The 18,870-nt window shown below is 46.0% G+C and overlaps 2 protein-coding genes across 5 annotated transcripts in view; one reads left to right on the plus strand and one right to left on the minus strand.

The window, feature by feature from the left end:
• Window positions 1-459: 459 nt before the first annotated feature.
• On the plus strand, window positions 460-7,138 carry brd7 (bromodomain containing 7). Of its 2 annotated transcripts, none has more exons than XM_047042137.1 (17): window positions 460-600; window positions 1,294-1,496; window positions 1,681-1,792; window positions 1,910-1,967; window positions 2,070-2,214; window positions 2,375-2,485; window positions 2,720-2,886; window positions 3,800-3,926; window positions 4,153-4,228; window positions 4,320-4,427; window positions 4,650-4,785; window positions 5,100-5,205; window positions 5,402-5,458; window positions 6,103-6,193; window positions 6,475-6,618; window positions 6,724-6,855; window positions 6,994-7,138. In XM_047042137.1, exons 1-17 carry the CDS (start codon window positions 552-554, stop codon window positions 7,032-7,034), a joined length of 1,863 nt encoding a protein of 620 aa, XP_046898093.1. In that variant the 5' UTR covers window positions 460-551; the 3' UTR covers window positions 7,035-7,138. The 2 variants fall into 2 exon arrangements, with proteins under 2 accessions (XP_046898093.1, XP_046898092.1); XM_047042136.1 differs by having other exon boundaries at window positions 461-600; window positions 2,717-2,886.
• A 71-nt stretch (window positions 7,139-7,209) lies between these two features.
• adcy7 (adenylate cyclase 7) overlaps window positions 7,210-18,870 on the minus strand; it is a 35,408-nt gene continuing 23,747 nt past the window's right edge. For 2 of the 3 annotated variants that reach the window (XM_047042133.1, XM_047042132.1), the window contains 21 exons: window positions 17,868-17,979; window positions 17,542-17,669; window positions 16,876-17,034; window positions 16,432-16,564; window positions 16,153-16,341; window positions 15,993-16,036; window positions 15,198-15,254; window positions 14,480-14,557; window positions 14,266-14,335; window positions 13,963-14,060; window positions 13,711-13,795; window positions 12,854-12,991; window positions 12,549-12,656; window positions 12,135-12,331; window positions 11,856-11,964; window positions 11,574-11,732; window positions 10,293-10,439; window positions 10,104-10,211; window positions 9,784-9,898; window positions 9,049-9,173; window positions 7,210-8,472 (listed from right to left, as the gene is read on the minus strand). In XM_047042133.1, the coding sequence (XP_046898089.1) occupies window positions 8,326-8,472; window positions 9,049-9,173; window positions 9,784-9,898; window positions 10,104-10,211; window positions 10,293-10,439; window positions 11,574-11,732; window positions 11,856-11,964; window positions 12,135-12,331; window positions 12,549-12,656; window positions 12,854-12,991; window positions 13,711-13,795; window positions 13,963-14,060; window positions 14,266-14,335; window positions 14,480-14,557; window positions 15,198-15,254; window positions 15,993-16,036; window positions 16,153-16,341; window positions 16,432-16,564; window positions 16,876-17,034; window positions 17,542-17,669; window positions 17,868-17,979 (2,506 nt within the window). In that variant the 3' untranslated portion in view covers window positions 7,210-8,325. The remainder of the gene's footprint in view (window positions 8,473-9,048; window positions 9,174-9,783; window positions 9,899-10,103; window positions 10,212-10,292; window positions 10,440-11,573; window positions 11,733-11,855; window positions 11,965-12,134; window positions 12,332-12,548; window positions 12,657-12,853; window positions 12,992-13,710; window positions 13,796-13,962; window positions 14,061-14,265; window positions 14,336-14,479; window positions 14,558-15,197; window positions 15,255-15,992; window positions 16,037-16,152; window positions 16,342-16,431; window positions 16,565-16,875; window positions 17,035-17,541; window positions 17,670-17,867; window positions 17,980-18,870) is intronic. The other variant, XM_047042134.1, reaches the window with a different exon arrangement.

Below are 18,870 nucleotides of genomic sequence, written 5' to 3' on the forward strand. Positions count from 1 at the left end.
TTTTCAGTGTTATGAATGTCTATGAATGTTTCATATGTGAATGTGTATGTGTTTCATTTGTGTTTGTGTAAGGACAGTCTGAATTATTTCCTAAACGGCCCTTGTATCTATGACTTGTCTTACCGTCTCAACGTACTTCTTGTCTTTGTGGTAATGTTGAGATGATAGTGCCTCCTACTGGAAAAATATTTACCCGTGTTTTGTTTATAATATTGTCCTGATTATGATAGTTTCTCTCTTAAACCGATTCCCCATGCATATGTTATAAGGTCGAGGGACATCCTCACTCAAAAAAAACATTTGATCGATCTTTCAAAATGTATTCTTAATGCAAAAGTAAAAGTTTGTTGCGCCAAGCGTCATACTTTAGGACATGGCTCAGGCTATGCTTTTATTTTGAAAGGGAATGTGCAAAACCGGAAATGATATTGACAACCAGTTTCACGGTCCCAAGAAGAAGAATTCAACCGGAAATTGGATTACTCGCTGAGGCTGGCTTTAACCTACTCACAAAGAAGATCCCGCGGTGGTGCATCAGGATAACATAAACAATGGGAAAAAAGCACAAGAAACATAAGTCCGAAAAACACGGATACGAGGGTAAGACTTTAGTGACCTACACGATCACTGCCTCAAGTTGCAGAGATCTTGGCTATGTATGAGCTTTAGTGGGTGTCGTGCCCCAGGCTTGAAAGCTAGCTACTAGTTAGCTACTAGTTACCTAGCTCATTATTAGCCCGTCATATATAGCTCACACAAGCCTGTTAAATTACATTTACATTGCAACGTATTAATTTATCAGACACTTTTATCCAAAGCGACAAATAGTGCATATATAAAGTTCAGCAGAAGATCAAGTATCAGAAGTGCAGTAAATTCTATAGTGTAGATCTATATATTTCGGTATTCAGACTTGAGAATCTGACTATTTACATCGCAACGTAACCACACATCTCAGCAACACACGGTGAACCAACAACAATACTATCAATGCAGCAATAACATGTCGATCATAGTAGCATGCAAATAAATGTATGTTGAGCAAAAATAACAATACAACTGTGTTGCTCTTTTGCCATTTCGGCAACATACTGACATTCGAGAAGCAATACATAAACACATGGTTACTCCTAACTATTTAAAAAAGAAACAACGCTAGCTAGCTATTTACTCCCGTACTAACGGGCTGACTGGCACGGAACATCTTAAAGTTTTCAGCTGGCTATCTTTAGTAGACTCAATGCACTGCAGAAATATACTCACTTGTTACTGTTTGATTGCTGCTGTCCGCAGACTATGGAGAGAGACCACTCAAATTGGTCCTGAAGGTTGCGGGTAATGAAGTGACAGCCGGAAGCTCGAGTCTTGATAATCCTTATGACGAACAGGCCGATTACGACAAACCCAGCAAAGATAAGAAGAAGAAGAAAAAGAAGAGGGAAGACAAGGAGAGAAGCAACCCAGGTTCACCCCTGGATGACAAGAGAAAGAGAAAGGTACATTTTGAATGTCTGTAGGATGCCCCTGTTTTCCATGGAAACGTGCTGAAAATGAGAACAATGTCACTTTTTGTAATTTGCTTTTCAATAGTCGTTACACTACTAAGCTTGCTGGCTACATCTGTCACTGTTGTGTGGAGGGTAGTCCATGTTCTGACCTATATCTGTACGGTCTATGTAGATGATTAAGAAGAGAAAAGGACAGGACTCTTTAGACACAGACTGGGATGACAGGGAGCAGAGTCGGACTCCTGTCCGGTCAGAACTGTCGTCCTGCATGGCAAAAATGGAAGGTAATAAATATTTTTATATTTGCCTTTTTACTTCACTGATGTCCACTTTGAAATGGTCTTTGGAAAAATGTAATTTTATTAAGCACTCATAGCCAACATTATTATCTCTTCCATCAGAAAAGGAACAAACCCCTCTTCAGGTAGCTTTGAACCAGCTCATCAGACAGCTCCAGAGGTGAAGCATCCTACCAAACACATAACAGACCTTTGATTGAAATTGTATACTCAATTGCATTTGCATATTACATTCTAGTCATTGTATTCCTTTTTCTTGTAGGAAAGACCCCAGTGCTTTTTTCTCATTCCCGGTGACTGATCTCATCGCCCCTGGTTACACCTCAGTCATCAAAAGGCCCATGGACTTCAGCACAATGAAGGACAAAGTCAAGAAGGAGCACTATCCATCTCTGGAGGACCTGAAGGTATATCTGCACACACTGGCCTTCTTTTTCTCCTTCTCAAACCACCAACACACAGAATACCTCATTAAATAGTTCTGGTTCTATGGAGTGAAAATGATAAAGAGAGGATCTACCAACATTGCCCACTACACATGTGTGTCATCATCGGTCATTGATACAGGTGGATCTCAGAATCATGTGTGAGAACGCCATGATCTACAACAAGCCTGAGACAATCTACCATAAAGCTGCCAGGAAGCTGCTCCACTCCGGTATGAAGATACTCAGCCCGGTAAGCGTTTGCCTGAAGAGTAAAGTGGATTCTTGCACAAAGCCTTGTACTTTCAATGAAATGACACCAGAGGGCAGCAGCAAGCAGCCTGTGGCTCCACATTGCTACATGTCATTACAGTCTGCCACTACATTGCTGCAGTATCCCTACAATATGTTCACATACCTACAAACTAATTTATGTATCCAGTAATAAATATCCAACTAAAGTTGATGTTCTGTACCCTTTCAGGAGAGGTTGGAGAGCGTCAAACAGAGTATAGAGTTCATGGCTGACCTGGACAACCCTGCTAACAAGCCAGGAAAGACTGAGGAGGAAGGGGGCTCAAGCCTGGACCGCTCTCAAAATGGTGCCATTCCCACTGACACCAGTGAGAACTCCCAGTCCCCCTGCACTCCCAGGTGCTGCTCCTTACCCATGCACACAGATGATACTAAAACACCATTTAAAACCTGATTTAGGAGAGAAAGGAACCCTGATTTAAACACACGTTGCAAACATCTCAAGGTGCAATTACTGGCATGATCTTGATCAGACTAGCCTTTGGAAGGAAACTTCAACCGGTAATAAAAGGATCACGTCTTCCAAGTGTCACAATAACCTCTGATGTTTGACAGAGTTCATTTTTCACATTTTGCACAAGTGTGATTGATATTCTGTTAGTTGTTTGTTGTTGCCGCTGATGTAGTAACAAGAAGTGCTGCTGTGCTGTTGCTCACTTGAGACTGTTGTGACTGAGCTCATTTGTCAGAGACACGAGAGCCAATCAGGAAGTGGCACAGCTCTGCCCCCTGACATTCACATGTTATGGATTCCCTCCCAAGTGCTGTGGGTTTGTTTTCTTCCCTGTCTTTGGTGAATCAGTTCTTTCCACAGAGACACTGAGAGCTCAGAATGAAAGGAATGCCTGTGAGCGTGTTGGGTCTTGCACGCTGTCAGCACTGCACACTAGGTTTTACACCAGGGAAAAAAACATGTCTTTGAGCCTACCATTTCTTGGCCTCAAACTACCAAAGTGTTAGCTAGGTGAAGAAGCATACTTTTGACAGATAATATCGAAACATTGTGGATTAGTTTAAGGAAGATGCTGACTATGGAAACAAACATATGCAAAACATACTTTTTTGTCTCTGTCCTCGTTTTGGGTCATCAGAGTGGGTTCAAATGTCTTCCTTCTGGTCGCATCAGATAATCACAGCATCACTAATGGCTGTCCACCGCATTTGGGCCATATTGTGAAGCCCTAATTCTCTGGGTCAAAGCCTCTTACTCATCCACTCTCCTCTTTGCCTCTGTGTTCGGCTGTGTTTCCAGGTTGGATAAAGACTCTAAAGATGAGGCGTCTAAGGCTGTGAGCCAGGCAGAGAGAGAGCTGGAGGAGATCCGCAAGGTCATCCAGGAGTCTGGAGGCAAACTCTCCAACAGAGGACTTCAGACCGAGGTGGGAGATCCCCCTAGTTCACTTTCTTCATTTAGTATTTGTGCCATGGATGTCCACCCGATATGCAGTTGCTTGACACATTTGCAGACATACATAGGTACGATAGCCGTAGGTCACTTGACTTATTGAGCCTCAATTGTCAGATATCACTACGTGCTTAAGTTTTGTGTCCACAACCATGTTTTACATGCAAGTAAATGATACAGTGTTGCTGTTGTTTTTGTAGCTGGAGTTTAAGAGGCGGAAGATTGATGGCTCCACCACCCTGGCCATCCTTAACCCAGCCGATTTATCTGCCGGAGGTAGGTGCAACCAGGAAGTTCTCGGGCTCTCCTGCCCACTGTGTGCACGAGGGAGCAGTTGAACTGTGACATGTCACTGTGTCTTCTGCAGATGTGGGCTACTGCCCTGTGAAGCTGGGCATGATGTCAGGCAGACTGCAGAGTGGTGTCAACACCCTGCAGGGCTTTCGGGAGGACAAGAGGAACCGGATCACCCCAGGTAGGATGGAGGGTTCAAACACAGCAGTGGGAACATTTCACAGCCAATGTGCCTATCCATGTTTTTAAAAAGCCTACAGGGTTTTGTATCCATATCCGTTTCATATCATGAAATCTGTTCGTAGATGGATTGCATGTGTATTTCCAAACTCCCAGCCAGTCCCTTCCCCCCGTGTTGCTGTGTGTGGACGATGCATTGACGTGCATGCTCGGTGCTCCACAGTGTGCTACATGAACTACGGGCCGTACACCTCCTACGCTCCCACCTACGACTCCAGCTTCGCCAACATCAGCAAGGACGACACGGATCTCGTCTACTCGTCCTACGGAGAGGAGCCCAGCCTCCAGGGCTCTGAGAGGTACGAACCTCTCTCTCCTCATTCCTCTGCCCTCTCTGACTACCACTGGGCTGCTAACAGCAGACATTTGTGACATTTACAGTATAGAAGAAGATTAAGTACTGTTTTAGACAAACACGCTATTAGGATTCCTGGATGATTCAAGGCCAAATGTCGTCCTCTGAAGTTATGAGAGGAGGTGTTGGCGTGGGTACAGCTCGCCAAGGCATAGCTTCAAGCCACGTTAAACGTAATCCGAGCCTGCTACTTGTGCTTGCGGAGGGAGAAACTCTTCCGATTGTTTTTTGTTTGAGTGTGTGTCACTGGGTCCACAGCATCAAAGATTTTCTGGCCAAATCGGAGGAGCACATGTACAAATTGGCAGACAGTCTTTTGGATGCGATGACCAATGGAGAGCACTCCAAAACCATAGAAGAAGTGGTGAGTACTCAGTCACTTCCTTCTGACACATTTAGTTGGCTGTACGGTACTTTGTTGGCTGTACTGTTCTTGCGTTTTGCAGCCAAGCATCCCTTCCGAAAAAGACAATGGTCTCTGCTTGAACGTATAATGGTTCAATCGAACTGTAAAATGTTCTACAGTATTGTGTACTTGATGATGCTTGCTTGCCTTTTAGATTGTTCAAGATGGAGAGGAACGAGAGAAGACTTCAGAGGCCAGGGTTGAAATGGAGGTAAGACCCAGATAGACTACAGCACTAATAGTGATCCCAACCTGAGCTGAACCCCGCCTAGACTGCTTCTGCACACGGCTGTTGTGCGTCCCAGCTGTGTCAACAGCACAGCCATGGTTTTAAGCTGCCAACATCCACATGTGGAAAAGTATTTCCCCATAAAAACGCACCTCCCTCCACTACAGTCCCTCTTCCCTTCCTGGGATCGGGTGCATCCAGCAATCTCAGGGGCTCAGTGTCAGGGATGAGGAAATGCCTGTATTTTCTTTCCAGCTCCCCCCCTCCCATCTCCCGGTCATTTGAATGGGCTCCACACAGGGGTGGCAGGGCTGAGGGGAATCTGAAGCCACCAAACCCTGCTGAGCAACACTGCAGCCTCTGTCCCCGGCTGTTTGCTGTGCTTGGCTGCTCTCCAGATTAGCCTTCTTCCCTGCTCGGGTGGTGCTGCTGCTTTTTCTTTCTTTGCAGCAATTTCTTGGAAGCTGGGAATGTGCTGCTTTAAAAAGGACTGTTCCCTGAGTCTCCATCTCAGTCCTCTTTTGAGGAATTGGTGATTTCTAAGAATTGTCAGTTGCCAGGTGAGGGGAGTGCTGAAAAGGAAGGCCAAAATAATGTAGCAAACTGACTCCTTTCTCCTCACTCAGGTGATTACGCCCAGCACTACCAAGCAGAGATCAGCGTCTCTGAGCTCTGTGATTGGACTGGACCCGGAGACTGTGGAGGACCTCACTGAGGGTAAAGATCTTTGGTGTGACCTGAGGTTGAGTTCTCCGCAGCTAGCCTGTTAATTGGAACCATGAGTCAGAGTGTTTCATTGTAAATTCGCGTAGGCCTGTCAAACAGGCAATTAGGTAGGTGATTTTGAAGGGCTGCATGCTTTCCCTGGCCACTTAAGCGGGGTTTGGTTGAACGTACCCTTGTGAAAGAGATGTTGTGTTTGAGATCCAATTATATAGGTTACAATTAACTTAGGAAAATGCAGGTGTGAACCCCCCCGGTGTTTGTGTGCATCACAGAAGCCCAGCGTTTCCAGAACAAGTTGGACGAGACGACAAAGCTCCTCAATGGGCTCCAGGAAGCCCAGAACGAGCGTCTGAGCGCCAAGCAGCCCCCCAATATGATCTGCCTGCTGGCCCCCACCACCAAGGAGCTGCAGCTGGGTATGACTCGCTCTCTCTCTCCCACACACACACAGTCTCTGTAGGGTCATTCACAACCCTCCCTGGATGTCAACTCTCACTGTACCTTTTCTCTTCTCCCTGCAGCTGAGAAGGTGACTGAGAACTTGGCCCAGCTGACCAGCCAGGTGGGTCCTGGAGATGTGAGCAGCCTGTATGGTATCAGGAGGGCCATGGGCATCACACTGACTCAGGAGCCCCTCGTAGACCTGACCACAGGTAAGCCACCAGACACCAGTCTGCTGGTGCTCTTATCAGAGCTAACATATTTGATTTTGTATTAATACTTACCTTGTACAAAACTCATATGTTCCTCTTCAAATAATGACTTTTGTGTCGGTCTGGTTTTCTTTATAGTGGAGACTGCGTCCATGGATATTTCGTCTGTGGGTAGCTGAGCTTAGGATGGCTTCCCATCATAACATGAGATCTGTCTTGAACTGTACAAAAGGTGCTTTTTGTCTGACATTTGTAATTTCATCAAATAAACTTTTTATAGAAAGTTTGCTTTTGGTTGTCATTTACTCAGCAACTGCAAGGTCCTTGAACTATATGAATGACAATGTCAACCACTCAAACTTGCAAAACCATTTATAACATTCCATTACTGTACAAAATGTGAACTTTGTTCCTTGGTGAGACAGCATACAATTCACAGGAAAGCAACCCAATCTATTATAGCCCACCTTAGTCAGTCAAACACATAAGGCCCCACAGCAACAGTTTTCAGAGGCACACAGCGGCAAGAACGAGAGCATTCAGTGAGTAGACAGTTCTGCTTACACACAAGATACAAGACAGTCAGTATTGGGGGTTTGGGTAAAAAAAAAAAAAACTAAACGTGATTTACACCTTGAGTTGATCCCAGCTCTGGTCAATACAGCTAGTTATTCCCCAGCAAATGCGGAGAGGCAGCATAAGACATTCATACAGGTAACAAACAGGCCTACTCAGAAAACACTAGCTTTGACATACTGGTCAGCTAGTTATAATCAAGTTAATTTCAAATACTGTGTTTCTTACATTTATACCAAAGTTTAAATATTGTACTTCCTTCTGTTACGCCCATGTGTGACAGGACTGGTTGAACAACCAGGCAGAACAAAGCAACATTCTATTCAGCTTCTGTCTCATTCATTCAACAGAGAATGGCAAGTAAACTCAGTTGGCTGAAACAGTATTTGGCTTCAATATAGTACATATACATTTGTGCATCACAGGCAACAGCCGAACGGGGATAGAAGAAATATTATGAGACCTTTCACTAAACAAAAGTATCTAGTTATATTTTAGAAAACATCAGCTGGAAGGAATATTTACATCTGCCCTTTTCATGCATTTCATTATCACCACCAGAATACGAATCCAACCAGTCTCAGACAAAAGGGGGCCGACAAACTCTTGTCAAGTTCAGTGCTTGAACACAGTCTATTTTCATCCCTCAAAAGGGACAAGAGTGACAATGAGTTCTTGCCCTCTCAATCCAATCCTCTCTTCAGTCATATGCGACACTGCAACACTGATGATGGTCTAGAAAAGCTGAATGCCCCAGGGCCATGTTTCTGGAACCCTCTGTGTAGAGAGAAGGGAGGGGGGCCTATGTGTGGTGCCCCATGTCCTGTGCTCCTCTCCCCTCCCCAACAGCAGGCCAGCCGGAGCCTCCAGGGCCAGTGGTGACTGAGGCTGGCCTCAGCTCAGGCCCATGCCCTGCTGCTTGCTCATGTCCGTGCAAACAAAGAAGGTCCTCAGCTCGCCCTTCCCCTTGACAGTGATGAGGCCTCGGCACTCGCAGGAGTAGCCCAGCTTCTTCAGCACATCAGATGTTTCCTCTGTAACCTGTTTGGGGAGGGGGGGGATCAGACATGGATCATTTAAAATATTTATCAGAGCTTGATTGATCTTGCCTGGCATAGGGGGACCAATTGTCTAGTAAAAAAGGGGCTTCAGGGGCTCGGAAACTTTTTCAAACCTTTCAAAAATATTTTCTAAATTTTTTGTAGAAAATATTTTTCAAACATTTAGAAACCTTTTTCCCCAGAACCTTTTTAAAACCTTTAGAAACTTTTTTCCAAAACATTTGTAAAACCTTTAGAAACTTTTTTACTACAGCCACACCAAGAATTGTGTTAGCCCCACCATGAAACAAGCAAGAAAATTGTGTATTCTATTGTGTATGCATTCACATTGAAATTCAGACATTGATTTGAGCCCCACGACTGTATGGATTACTTGAATAGTGTTGCAAATAACCTAGACCCATGTAAAAATGCAAAAACACAACAATTTACATTTTGGGACAGGTCAATTTTGGGACACTACTGGGACAGTGAGGAAAAAAGTTTGTTGCGAGCCCTGAGTGACGCAAACACAAAGTGAAATAGGACACAACAGGCTTTATTGTTTTTGCAGTACCTGGATCTTGCCCAGTTCTCCAGTACTCTCCATCCTACTGGCCACGTTGACGGTGTTGCCCCAAATGTCATACTGAGGTTTCCTGGCTCCAATCACCCCAGCTATAACAGGCCCATGGTTGATCCCTGTGAAGTAGCACACAACATTACAAAGGTCTTAAAGACAAAATTGATCTATTTAATTATGTTTTTAGTTGTAGGCAAAATGTAGAGATTTATGCCTCCACTTCCGGCAAGTCAAGGGACTATCATCAGTCTGGCAAGAGAGGCCAAAGCCAGAGCCGTATGTAAATTTAACTTGTTGGAGCCTCAGATTTTTAATAAAAGTGTCTTTCCGCAAAGGAATTCAGTTCAATTATGTGCTGTACCAATTGTTTTGAAGAGCGAACCATTTCTTTCAAAGCTGTTTATGTTGCATTTCATGCCAACTTTTCCCCAGTGTTTATGTTATTCTTTTTATCATAACGTGTGCTTTTATCTCCCAAGTATTTTAAATGTTTCTACTAAGCTTAGGGGATCTGCTCAGAGTAAGCTGTCTGAGAACTTGGCTGGATCAGAAGACACTGGGAGTGTTCTAGTGACCAGACAATGCAACAGACAATGCAATATATTGAGACAAGGGTCTTGTAAGTGAATAGCGGATGCATGAGGTCCATGACACGTTGAGAACTGGAACAGGATATAGAGCAGACAGCACCACACCAGGCTTGGACACAGACTCCCCAAGCTCACTCACCCACACGGAGACGAAAGCTGTTGAAGGAGTGCCTGTTGATGCCATCCAGTTTGCCAATGAGGGCGATGGCAAACTCCACCATGTTTCCAATCTGGGCCTGCTGCCTGTCTCTGTCCTGAAACCACACAGGGATGAAGAATACAATTTGTTGTATCAGCAGGTCATAGCACTTCAGCATCTTGCCAATTGGGTTGTCTCACATATACAAGTTATATAAAGAGCTTTTGTTTGGTTCAATTCCCTTCAAGTATTTAGTTTGAGATCCGTCTTAGTTCATTGTATTAATGACGGTAACATCAAAATCAAATGCTTAATCCTACCTGGTTGTTCTCCTGTCCTGGTGTGCCACTGAGACCGGCAGCAGCCATGTATGTGCTGCCTATAGTCTTGATCTTCTCCACTCCACTGAACTTGGGTTTAGAGAGCAGCTGGATGTGGAAATGAGGATGGGATGAGAAGAAGGGGTTCGTTTTTTAATTCCCAAATATGACCACAGCCCGTGGCCTCACCTCATCAAAGTCGGCGATGATCTCGTTGAGCAGTCGCAGGCACTCCAGGCCCTCCTTGTTGATGTCACACTCTGTGTAGAACTCTTTGAAGTCGGGCACCGAGGCGAACATTACACACACGCAGTCGTAGGATTTGTAGTACAGGTCCTGATGAACAGAACCGGAGAACAAGTGATAAAGACTGATGCCAAGAATCATTACATCATAACCAAGAGTTTCGAACAGATAAAGGGGACGTTTAGGGTACACAGGGAGACATGTTTCTATGAAAAGGGCAGTGAAGATGAGTGGTTCTATGAGAGGGTGTCGGGTCATGTCCCCAGGGTCAATGCAAGGCTAGGCAAACACCTGTCAGCTCTGCTATAGTCACCTCTTGGACCTCCAGTACTCCCAGGATAAAAAATAGGGCAATACTATTTTTTTTCAGTTCTCATTTCTATTCTACAGTACACCAAAAGATGATATTGTTGCAGGTTTTTCCAGTATTTGATTTGACGTTGCTGTTCCAACACCAACCCAATCAACGATGGGCTGGAGTTCTGCTCTCTGCAATAAGAGAACTCGTAAGAGAGAGTGAGACTTTCCCAGGCACCCAAACACAAATAAATCTTTTCAGATGAAGAACAAAAATATATATATAAATGTCAGGAGTTAAAACAATTATGTGAACCTATATAAAAATTAATTTGTGAAGAAACTTGGAATTGGCAACATCTGTGAACTGGATTGTGCACAACACTCTTATCAGTGATTTGTAAAATATATTGATATGATGTCTGTTTTTTGTCAATTTTCAGTAGCTGAAGGGGTAGTGGCAGAGTAGAAGCTTTCTCCACAACGCTGACACTTAACGATAACCAGCATGTCACAAATCACAATAATGATACATTGCATTTAAATCCCATCTACCCAGAGGACACAAAATTCCTGCATCCTGTGGTGTGAGGTGTGAGTTCGACCTTTGATCCCAGAGGGAAGACAGAAACAGTACAGCTTTAGCAGAGACCGTCCACTGGGTCAATCTAATCTAGACACCACCTCCATGGATCGCTACTGTAAGCCAGTGGAGATAGGACCCTGGTGTGAGACACAATGGAGAGGAGACGATGAAAGGACAGTATATGGGAGAGTGGAGAGTGAAAAGGAGGAGAGTATTTAGGAGAAAGGAGGAGAGTGTGGAGGAGCAGAGAGGACGAGGGGAGGATGTGTTGGGCTCATCCATCCATCCTGGACCCCTACCTTGTACTTTTCAGTAAGTAAAGTGTTTGTGAGGAATCCCACCTCGTTCTTTTTATTCTCCCCGACAAACAGGGCGGCCACGTGGGCGGGCAGCACGTTCTCCAGGAGCAGCCGGTTAAGGTTCTCCCGGGTCTCAATCTCGTCCTGCTCTGTACGGTTCTTGTTCTTCAGTAGGAAGTCTTGTCTGAAGCAGGACTCGTTCTGTGAAGCGGGAAGGGGGGAGGGGCGGGGGGGGGGGGGGGGGTTAGTGGGTGGCCGGGGAGAATATAGGGATGGAATACAAAAAAGGAATGGAGAAGCAAAAAGATACAGAGTTTTTCTTACCTGCTGTGAGATGAGGAACATGGTGACCAGGAACAGAGTGATGTACATGCAGCTCATCACCCTGGGGTCCTTTACGAGGCCCAGTCTCTTCAGTATGAGATCTCCAGAGCTGCAATACAGAGGTCAGGGGTCACCAGGAGTAACATCACGACCCTCCTCCCAAGCAGACATTCTTCCTTCCTCCCCCCTCCTAAGTTCCTCGCCTGTGTGGCATGCTTGAATCGGTCCACTCGAAACCACAACATTCGACAAAATCGTGTTGAGCGGCGCGTGTCCCACCTGCTACAGTTCAAGTTGTCGTTGAGCTGAGCATACAGGATTTGCTCGTAGGAACTGAACAGATCACTCCTGGAGCTGAGGATTAGGATGTAGTAGGCAGTGGAGGCCACTGTGAGGAAGAACACCTTGAGCTCGAAGCTGACCCTCAGGAAGACCCCACAAGCTATGAGTGCCAGGATACAGCTGTACACAGAGTACTGTATGTGAGTCAGAGAGAGGTGGGGGAGAGAGCAAGGAGAAGAGAGGGAGGGAGATCCAAAAGGAGTGAAAGAGAGGAGAGAGAAATGCAGAGACAGATATGATTAGATGGATGACAGCCTCAAAGGTTGAAGCTCTCAATCCTTCAACTGTTTTGCCCGTCATTTCCGAAACAAATCGGTGGCAGATCTAACTAGAGGCGGCACCGCCACTCACGGGCAGGTAGAAGAGGTCGCCGTGCTGGTCGTGCAGGTGCGAGTCATTGGAGCGGGTCATATCCAGAATGTCACAGACAGACTGCACAGGTTCTGTCTGGATGAAGCACTGCAGGGGGGAGAGTGGACATGATTGACAGTGGCTAGTGTATGGGTCAGAGAATGTGAAGCACTTGGGTATGACGTAGCTAAAGATAGAGCCACTCGTGATGCTTTGGTCTTCTGGGTTAGATAGAAACACCACAGAGAGCTGAGACTATGAGCTAGTAGTATGGAACCAGGTGATGTAACCGGGAAGTCTGTTACCAGGTTGAAGACGGCGAGGATGACGATGACTGCAGTGGTGATGGTGGCCAGGGGGAGGCGCACACATGGCTTCTTCACCACCGCTTCTGACACGGCAGACAGCCAGTGGCAGGTAGACAGCTTCTCTGGAAACAACCGCTGAAAAGGAGAAGAAGAGAGGGGCATTGAGATGAGGTTGAGCGAAAGATAGAAGGGGGGGGGGGGGGGTTGAGGGAGAGAGAGAGAGAGAGAGAGAGAGAGAGAGAGAGAGAGAGAGAGAGAGAGAGAGAGAGAGAGAGAGAGAGAGAGAGAGAGAGAGAGAGAGAGAGAGAGAGGAATGGATGGAGAGCGGGAAGCAGGACGAGAGAAGGGAAGTCGTTTGTGTTATCAAGATGAGCATGTGACACAGATATGGTCATCCATCTAAAGACTCATCATGTGTGATTGACGCAGCACTAAACGTTCCGGCTATTTCTAGAAGGGCAGAATGTGTGACAGGATGCACAGGCAACCCGTCTCCCTAGATTGGCTCTGAGATGCTATGAACCAGGTGTCATGGTCCAATAGAGGTTGACTGTGTTTGCTAATAAAATAACCAGTCAATGACATTGTCACATTAGTTATCACAAGCACTAATAAAGTACTATCAATAATCCCTCATAGTAACACTCCCAGGGCATAAAGTAATATTTACGATTACAGGTAAGAACGATATATAAATGTATCAACCTCCCCAACCTGTTGGTTTGACCACTTTTGGGGGGTCCAAGTCTTAATTAGGGGGGTCAACCCCCCCAAGCCCCCCCGTAATTCGAACCCTGAAGTCCATGAATAGATGTGTGGCTGTGTTGTGAGGTCAGTCTAAGCCTCATACTGACCTGTAGATGACCCGCAAAACAGATGCCCAGGGTCAACAGGAGGACACAGGCCAGCACTCCAAAAGAAATGCCCAGCCTTCTGGGACTAAAAGAGGATGAAACACTTGTGGTTACTGTCTGTATATGTTACTTTGAAAAGCAAATATGCATTATTTTAAACACCAAAAAGGAAAAACGATTCAAATGGCAGGTGAAAATCAATTGGGGGAAATGCCATTGGGACATTGTGTGTCGAAGCATATCACAACTCACTCTTTAGTGACAAACATCTGAACCATGAAGATGCAGAAGAAAATGAAGGTGGCACAGCTGATGTAGTGCTTGAACATCGGCAGGTCTATGGCGCGGTACTGTAAAGAGGAGAAGACATTTATAACCTCTGTCTTAAGTTTTGTTTTTCACTCCAAGAAGGAAGTTGTGTGTGTGTAGGCGAGATGTCAGAGTACAGTGCGTTCTGAACTGTGTACTGTGTTGCTGAGCTATATTGAGGGGAACGAAAACGTTGATCTTGCTTTCCATATGAAAGCTAGACGATCGGCCTTGAGAGAGACTGACCTGCTTCTCTAGCTCTTTCTTTGGGAACCACAAAGCTAGGCTGCTGATCTCCTCAGACTTCACCCACTGCCTGTTGACAGACAGACAGACAGACACGTGTAAATACTAAGGGGGAAACAAATTACACATTCTAGCTGTGAACATCTACTCTCAATGTGTTATTAGTCAGAAATGAAAGACAATGTTCTAGTATTGTCTCTTCAGAGAGACTCACTTGTTGCTGAGCTCGTCGATGGTCGTGGTCATCTCATTGTGTAGCTCCTCGTCAAACTTGCTCTTCTGAGATTTGTTCCTGGGTACGGGCAGAACGTAGTAAGGGAGAGGAGGACAGATGGACCCAAAGACCAATACACAAAACGTCCAACGATAAGGGGGAAGGAGACAGGGTCATGCAGGTTATTCTATCCCAGTTAGCGACGAGAGGAGGCAACTGGTTTCAGGCCATTCCAGTGAATTAGTGGAAAGACAGGTTGGGTGTGTGCCAGTGAGAGCGGCCTACTGCGTGTGTGGCGGAGGCAGGATGTCGTGTGTTAGCTGAACTCTGGGGACAACAGGGGATTCTCCCAGCAGTACCCCCTGCTTTGTGCCCCATGGCCCATCAGGAAGGAAACGTGCACCCACCCACACACACACACACACACTTCTCCCAGTGTTTACAACAGCGCATACCTTTAGTGGGGAAAGAAAAGACAGTTTAAAAAGCACTTAGTGAGGAGTGGTATCAGCCAGGCTTATGGGAAACTTGTGGAGACCTCGTGTCGCCCTGTTACCCAGGAGAAGAGCAGGATGCAGCTCTTCACATTGCGGAGGTGGGAGGGAGAGAATGGGGGGGAGAGGGGGGTAGAAGTGGCCTAGAGGTTAGTGGGGGAACAGCAAGTCTCTCCTTGTGTGGGAGGAGAGCTTGCGAGCCAGGCCGTACGGCCCACACTCACTTATGGGTGCTGGGGGGAGCGGGCAAGGAGAAGGGCTCCTCTACAGACTCGTCAAAGCTGTCGGAGAACAGCAACAGTAAGAGACACATTGATAACGGTGACACAGAGAGAGAGAGAGAGAGAGAGAGAGAGAGAGAGAGAGAGAGAGAGAGAGAGAGAGAGAGAGACAGAGAGAGACAGAGAGAGACAGAGAGAGAGACAGAGACAGAGACAGAGAGAGAGAGAGACAGAGAGAGAGAGAGACAGAGACAGACAGAGACAGACAGAGACAGAGGAGTGTGACCGAATGAGAGAACACACTTCTACAGACCACATCACAGGCAGAATGCAGGGGCTGGAGCTCTTACCCATCCACTTACAGGATCTGCATTCACTAACCACACGCCAGACTAAAGGTCTTATAGGGCAATTTAGCTGCTGTGCTCACATGAAGCAGCTTTGCTTTTTGACTATCGTGGAAAAAAGCTACTTCTAAGCCCTTGCGCCCGAAGAAAAAGACCACATAAAAACATGTTTGTGCTTTTTGCATGTTGGTGTAACGTTATGTGGCTTGGTGTAATCACGATGATTTAATATTGCCATGAGGTCATTTCTGTCCAGCTGTTAGAAAAAATACAATTGGATCCAGCTTCATACAAATCCATGAACATACTCAGAGTAAGCGGTGTAAACATACAGTATGAGTAATCAGAAGAAGTTTGTGACGTAACAGTAGTAGCATGAGGCCAGTCCAGACCACATGTTTACTTTTGAACACATGAGGCCCTCGCTTGTAACAGCGCAAACACTTCTCACCTCTCAGGGATCTTAGAACAAGGGGCTGAGCGCAGGGGGATGTCCTAAAGAGAGACACAAAACGTGGGAAAGAGAGTGACCTCGTTTTCACTTGGCATGGAGATAGACATGCATGTACACAAATCAGTCGACATTTGAAGGGTCTCGTTCCGTATGGTACCTTGCAGCGGGCCTTGCCGTTGACCATGGCGTCAGTGGTGTAACTCTCGCGGCTCTGCAGGTGAGCGAAGGGCTTCACGGCCCCCCAGGACTCCAGGTAGCGCGTCATGCGCACCGACGCTCGCATCTTTAGACCGTCATTTACCCTGGGCTTAGGGACGCTGCGGCTGTTGAGGGGCTGGTCCTTAGACTGACACCACACACACACACACGAGGATGAGCGGCCTTACATTCAAGAAGCGTTAAAGGATATGAAGGTAGCCCAGAACAGGGATCTCACTCGTGGGTCTATGACCAGGTGTGTCTGGATGTTGAGCTCCTTCAGGTAGGTGTCCCTCAGCTGCCCGTTGCCTTCCTCCACCTCATAAGCCTTGTTCAAGTGCTTGAGGGTGGCTTTTGTGATGTGGACACGCCTGATCAGTGAAGAGAGGAGTTACGACAAGATGATCCATTATGAAAAAAATGGTGTGTTAATAGGTAATATGGCCTTAGTAACTCATTTTGGCAACAAATTGTTAATAAACATCTAATAAATGCCTTATTAGCTATTAACTGATGTTTATTACAAGTACCTGGATCTAAAGCGTTAACATAAGTTTTCATGAATGAATGTTGTGAGTTTTTACATACACAGTACATGTATGCAGATATCATACACAAGTATGAGTATACATGACATCATGTAAACTGCATTTCGGCATTTCCAACTCAAATCTGAACTTACCCAGGTAAGCCTCCAGATTCCATGTGATTGGCCAGGGTGACATCATGTGACCATACGTCAAACTGCCATTTCCGAAGACCAATCACGCCACAGAGCACGTTGCCGGAATGTACGCCCACTCTCATGTTGATGTCCACACCTGTGGCCTCGCGCACCTGTCTGAATAGGCAGGATCAGAAAACCTGTCAGCGCTGTGGGTCTCTCACCTGGGCTCTGTGATCCTTTCTTATTGCTTTGATTTGACATTACAGCCATCTGGCAGGGGTGCTCCAGTATTAAGGTTTTCTTCTCAGATGAAGCTCTTTGTTTTGGCTGGGCAGAGAGAAGCAGAAATAACCCCTCCCCCTTCTCCTTTTCTCTCCTCTCTTGCCCTCCCACAAACACTTCATACCCCATTGCATTCCTCTGGACTACACACACACACACACACACTATTCTGTCAGACAGCCTACTTCATCACCTTATCCTACTGGATTGTTCATGCCTAAGATTCCACCCCAACAAAGTCAACACCGCACTACAGCCTCCTTGGAAGCACTCCATGTATACCAACACTACAGGGGACAATAACGGTTAAACGTCGTCTGGAACTGAAAGAGGTTAACCACATCTGATAGTTCAGTCTTTTCTCCTACTGAGACCCAGTGTTCAACCCCCCTGACGTACTTGATGGCCTCGCACATATCCAAGCCCATCTTGACGCAGTTCTTAGCGTGGTTGGGCAGAGAGACAGGGAGGCCAGACACACAGTAGTAGCAGTCTCCCAGAATCTTGATTCTCATGCACTCGTTCTCCTGTGAAGAAGAAAACATACCACCTTAAAAAAAAGGAGGCTTTTTTTGTAGATATAGCAAAATGTTCAAAACGTGGCTTAATATGTAATCAAGAATTGTCTTGAGAAAGTACATAGCTCTGCTTACGACATTTAAACCATAGCTGGGAGGTCAATATTAACTTAACATATGCACCAAAGATATGAATGATTGACTCACCTTGGCAATTTGGTCAAACTTCCCAAACAGTTCATTGAGCATAACGACTAGTTCCTTGGGAGAGCAGTCGCTGGCCAATCGGGTGAAGCCCACGATGTCTGCATACAGGATACTAACGAAGACAGAAAAACAATGACTTCAACACCAGCAGAGAGGGCACAAACAGAAAGAAGGATTCCACTGGCCGTGAGTCAACAAAGGTCAAACCTCTCAGATGGCGCCATCATGAGACCCAAGTATCAGTAGTCTATCATCAGTGGGTTCTGACAACCACACTCAGCTGGTCAATCTCTCTGATGTTGCCCCAACTAGGAACACCATTGTCAGATAAGAGTCAGACTCTGAGGGCGTTGACATGAACTGGTAGTAATTGATTAAAGCTGGCTGGACAGTGCCAGGAGGGAGGGTATTTAGGGAGTGCTTTGACCCTTACTAACAGGGGAATATGTTGTGATATGAGTTTGGCCTGACTCACTATCTACTCAGAGCACCTGACCTGTTTTATATCCAGTGTGTCTAATCACCGGCTCGCTGTTGGGACACAGTTCTGCAAGATCCATCTTGCTGGCTGAGAGAATGGCTGGGAGGCCGGTTGTCTGGGAAGCTGGCTGCAGACCAGCACAGGACACATTAAAGCAGCTGGCTTGAAAGCTAGCATCAGCCAGACAGGGACACACCCAGATGGTCAACATGAGCCAGTGGCAGCACCACATAACCAACAGCCAGGTGGTTCTCACTGGGCTAATGATCTAGTGTGTTAGTCCAGGTGAATTACAGGGGTCACATGGGGATTCCATTGGGTGTATCCTTCAGCACTGCTTTGCGATGGATTTAGGAGAGGATAAGACTTAGCACATTAATCTGTCATAATGACAATTGTCATCCATTCTCTACAGGTAATCTAAGGGCACATTGTTTTGTTTGGGGGGGAGGGGTTGAATAAAAAATAGCTACAAACATGAAGACAAGACTTGAGTCTGAACAAGGGTTCAATTGGTTCACA

The sequence above is a fragment of the Hypomesus transpacificus genome, chromosome 19, assembly GCF_021917145.1.
Source record: "Hypomesus transpacificus isolate Combined female chromosome 19, fHypTra1, whole genome shotgun sequence".
Taxonomy (NCBI): domain Eukaryota; kingdom Metazoa; phylum Chordata; class Actinopteri; order Osmeriformes; family Osmeridae; genus Hypomesus; species Hypomesus transpacificus.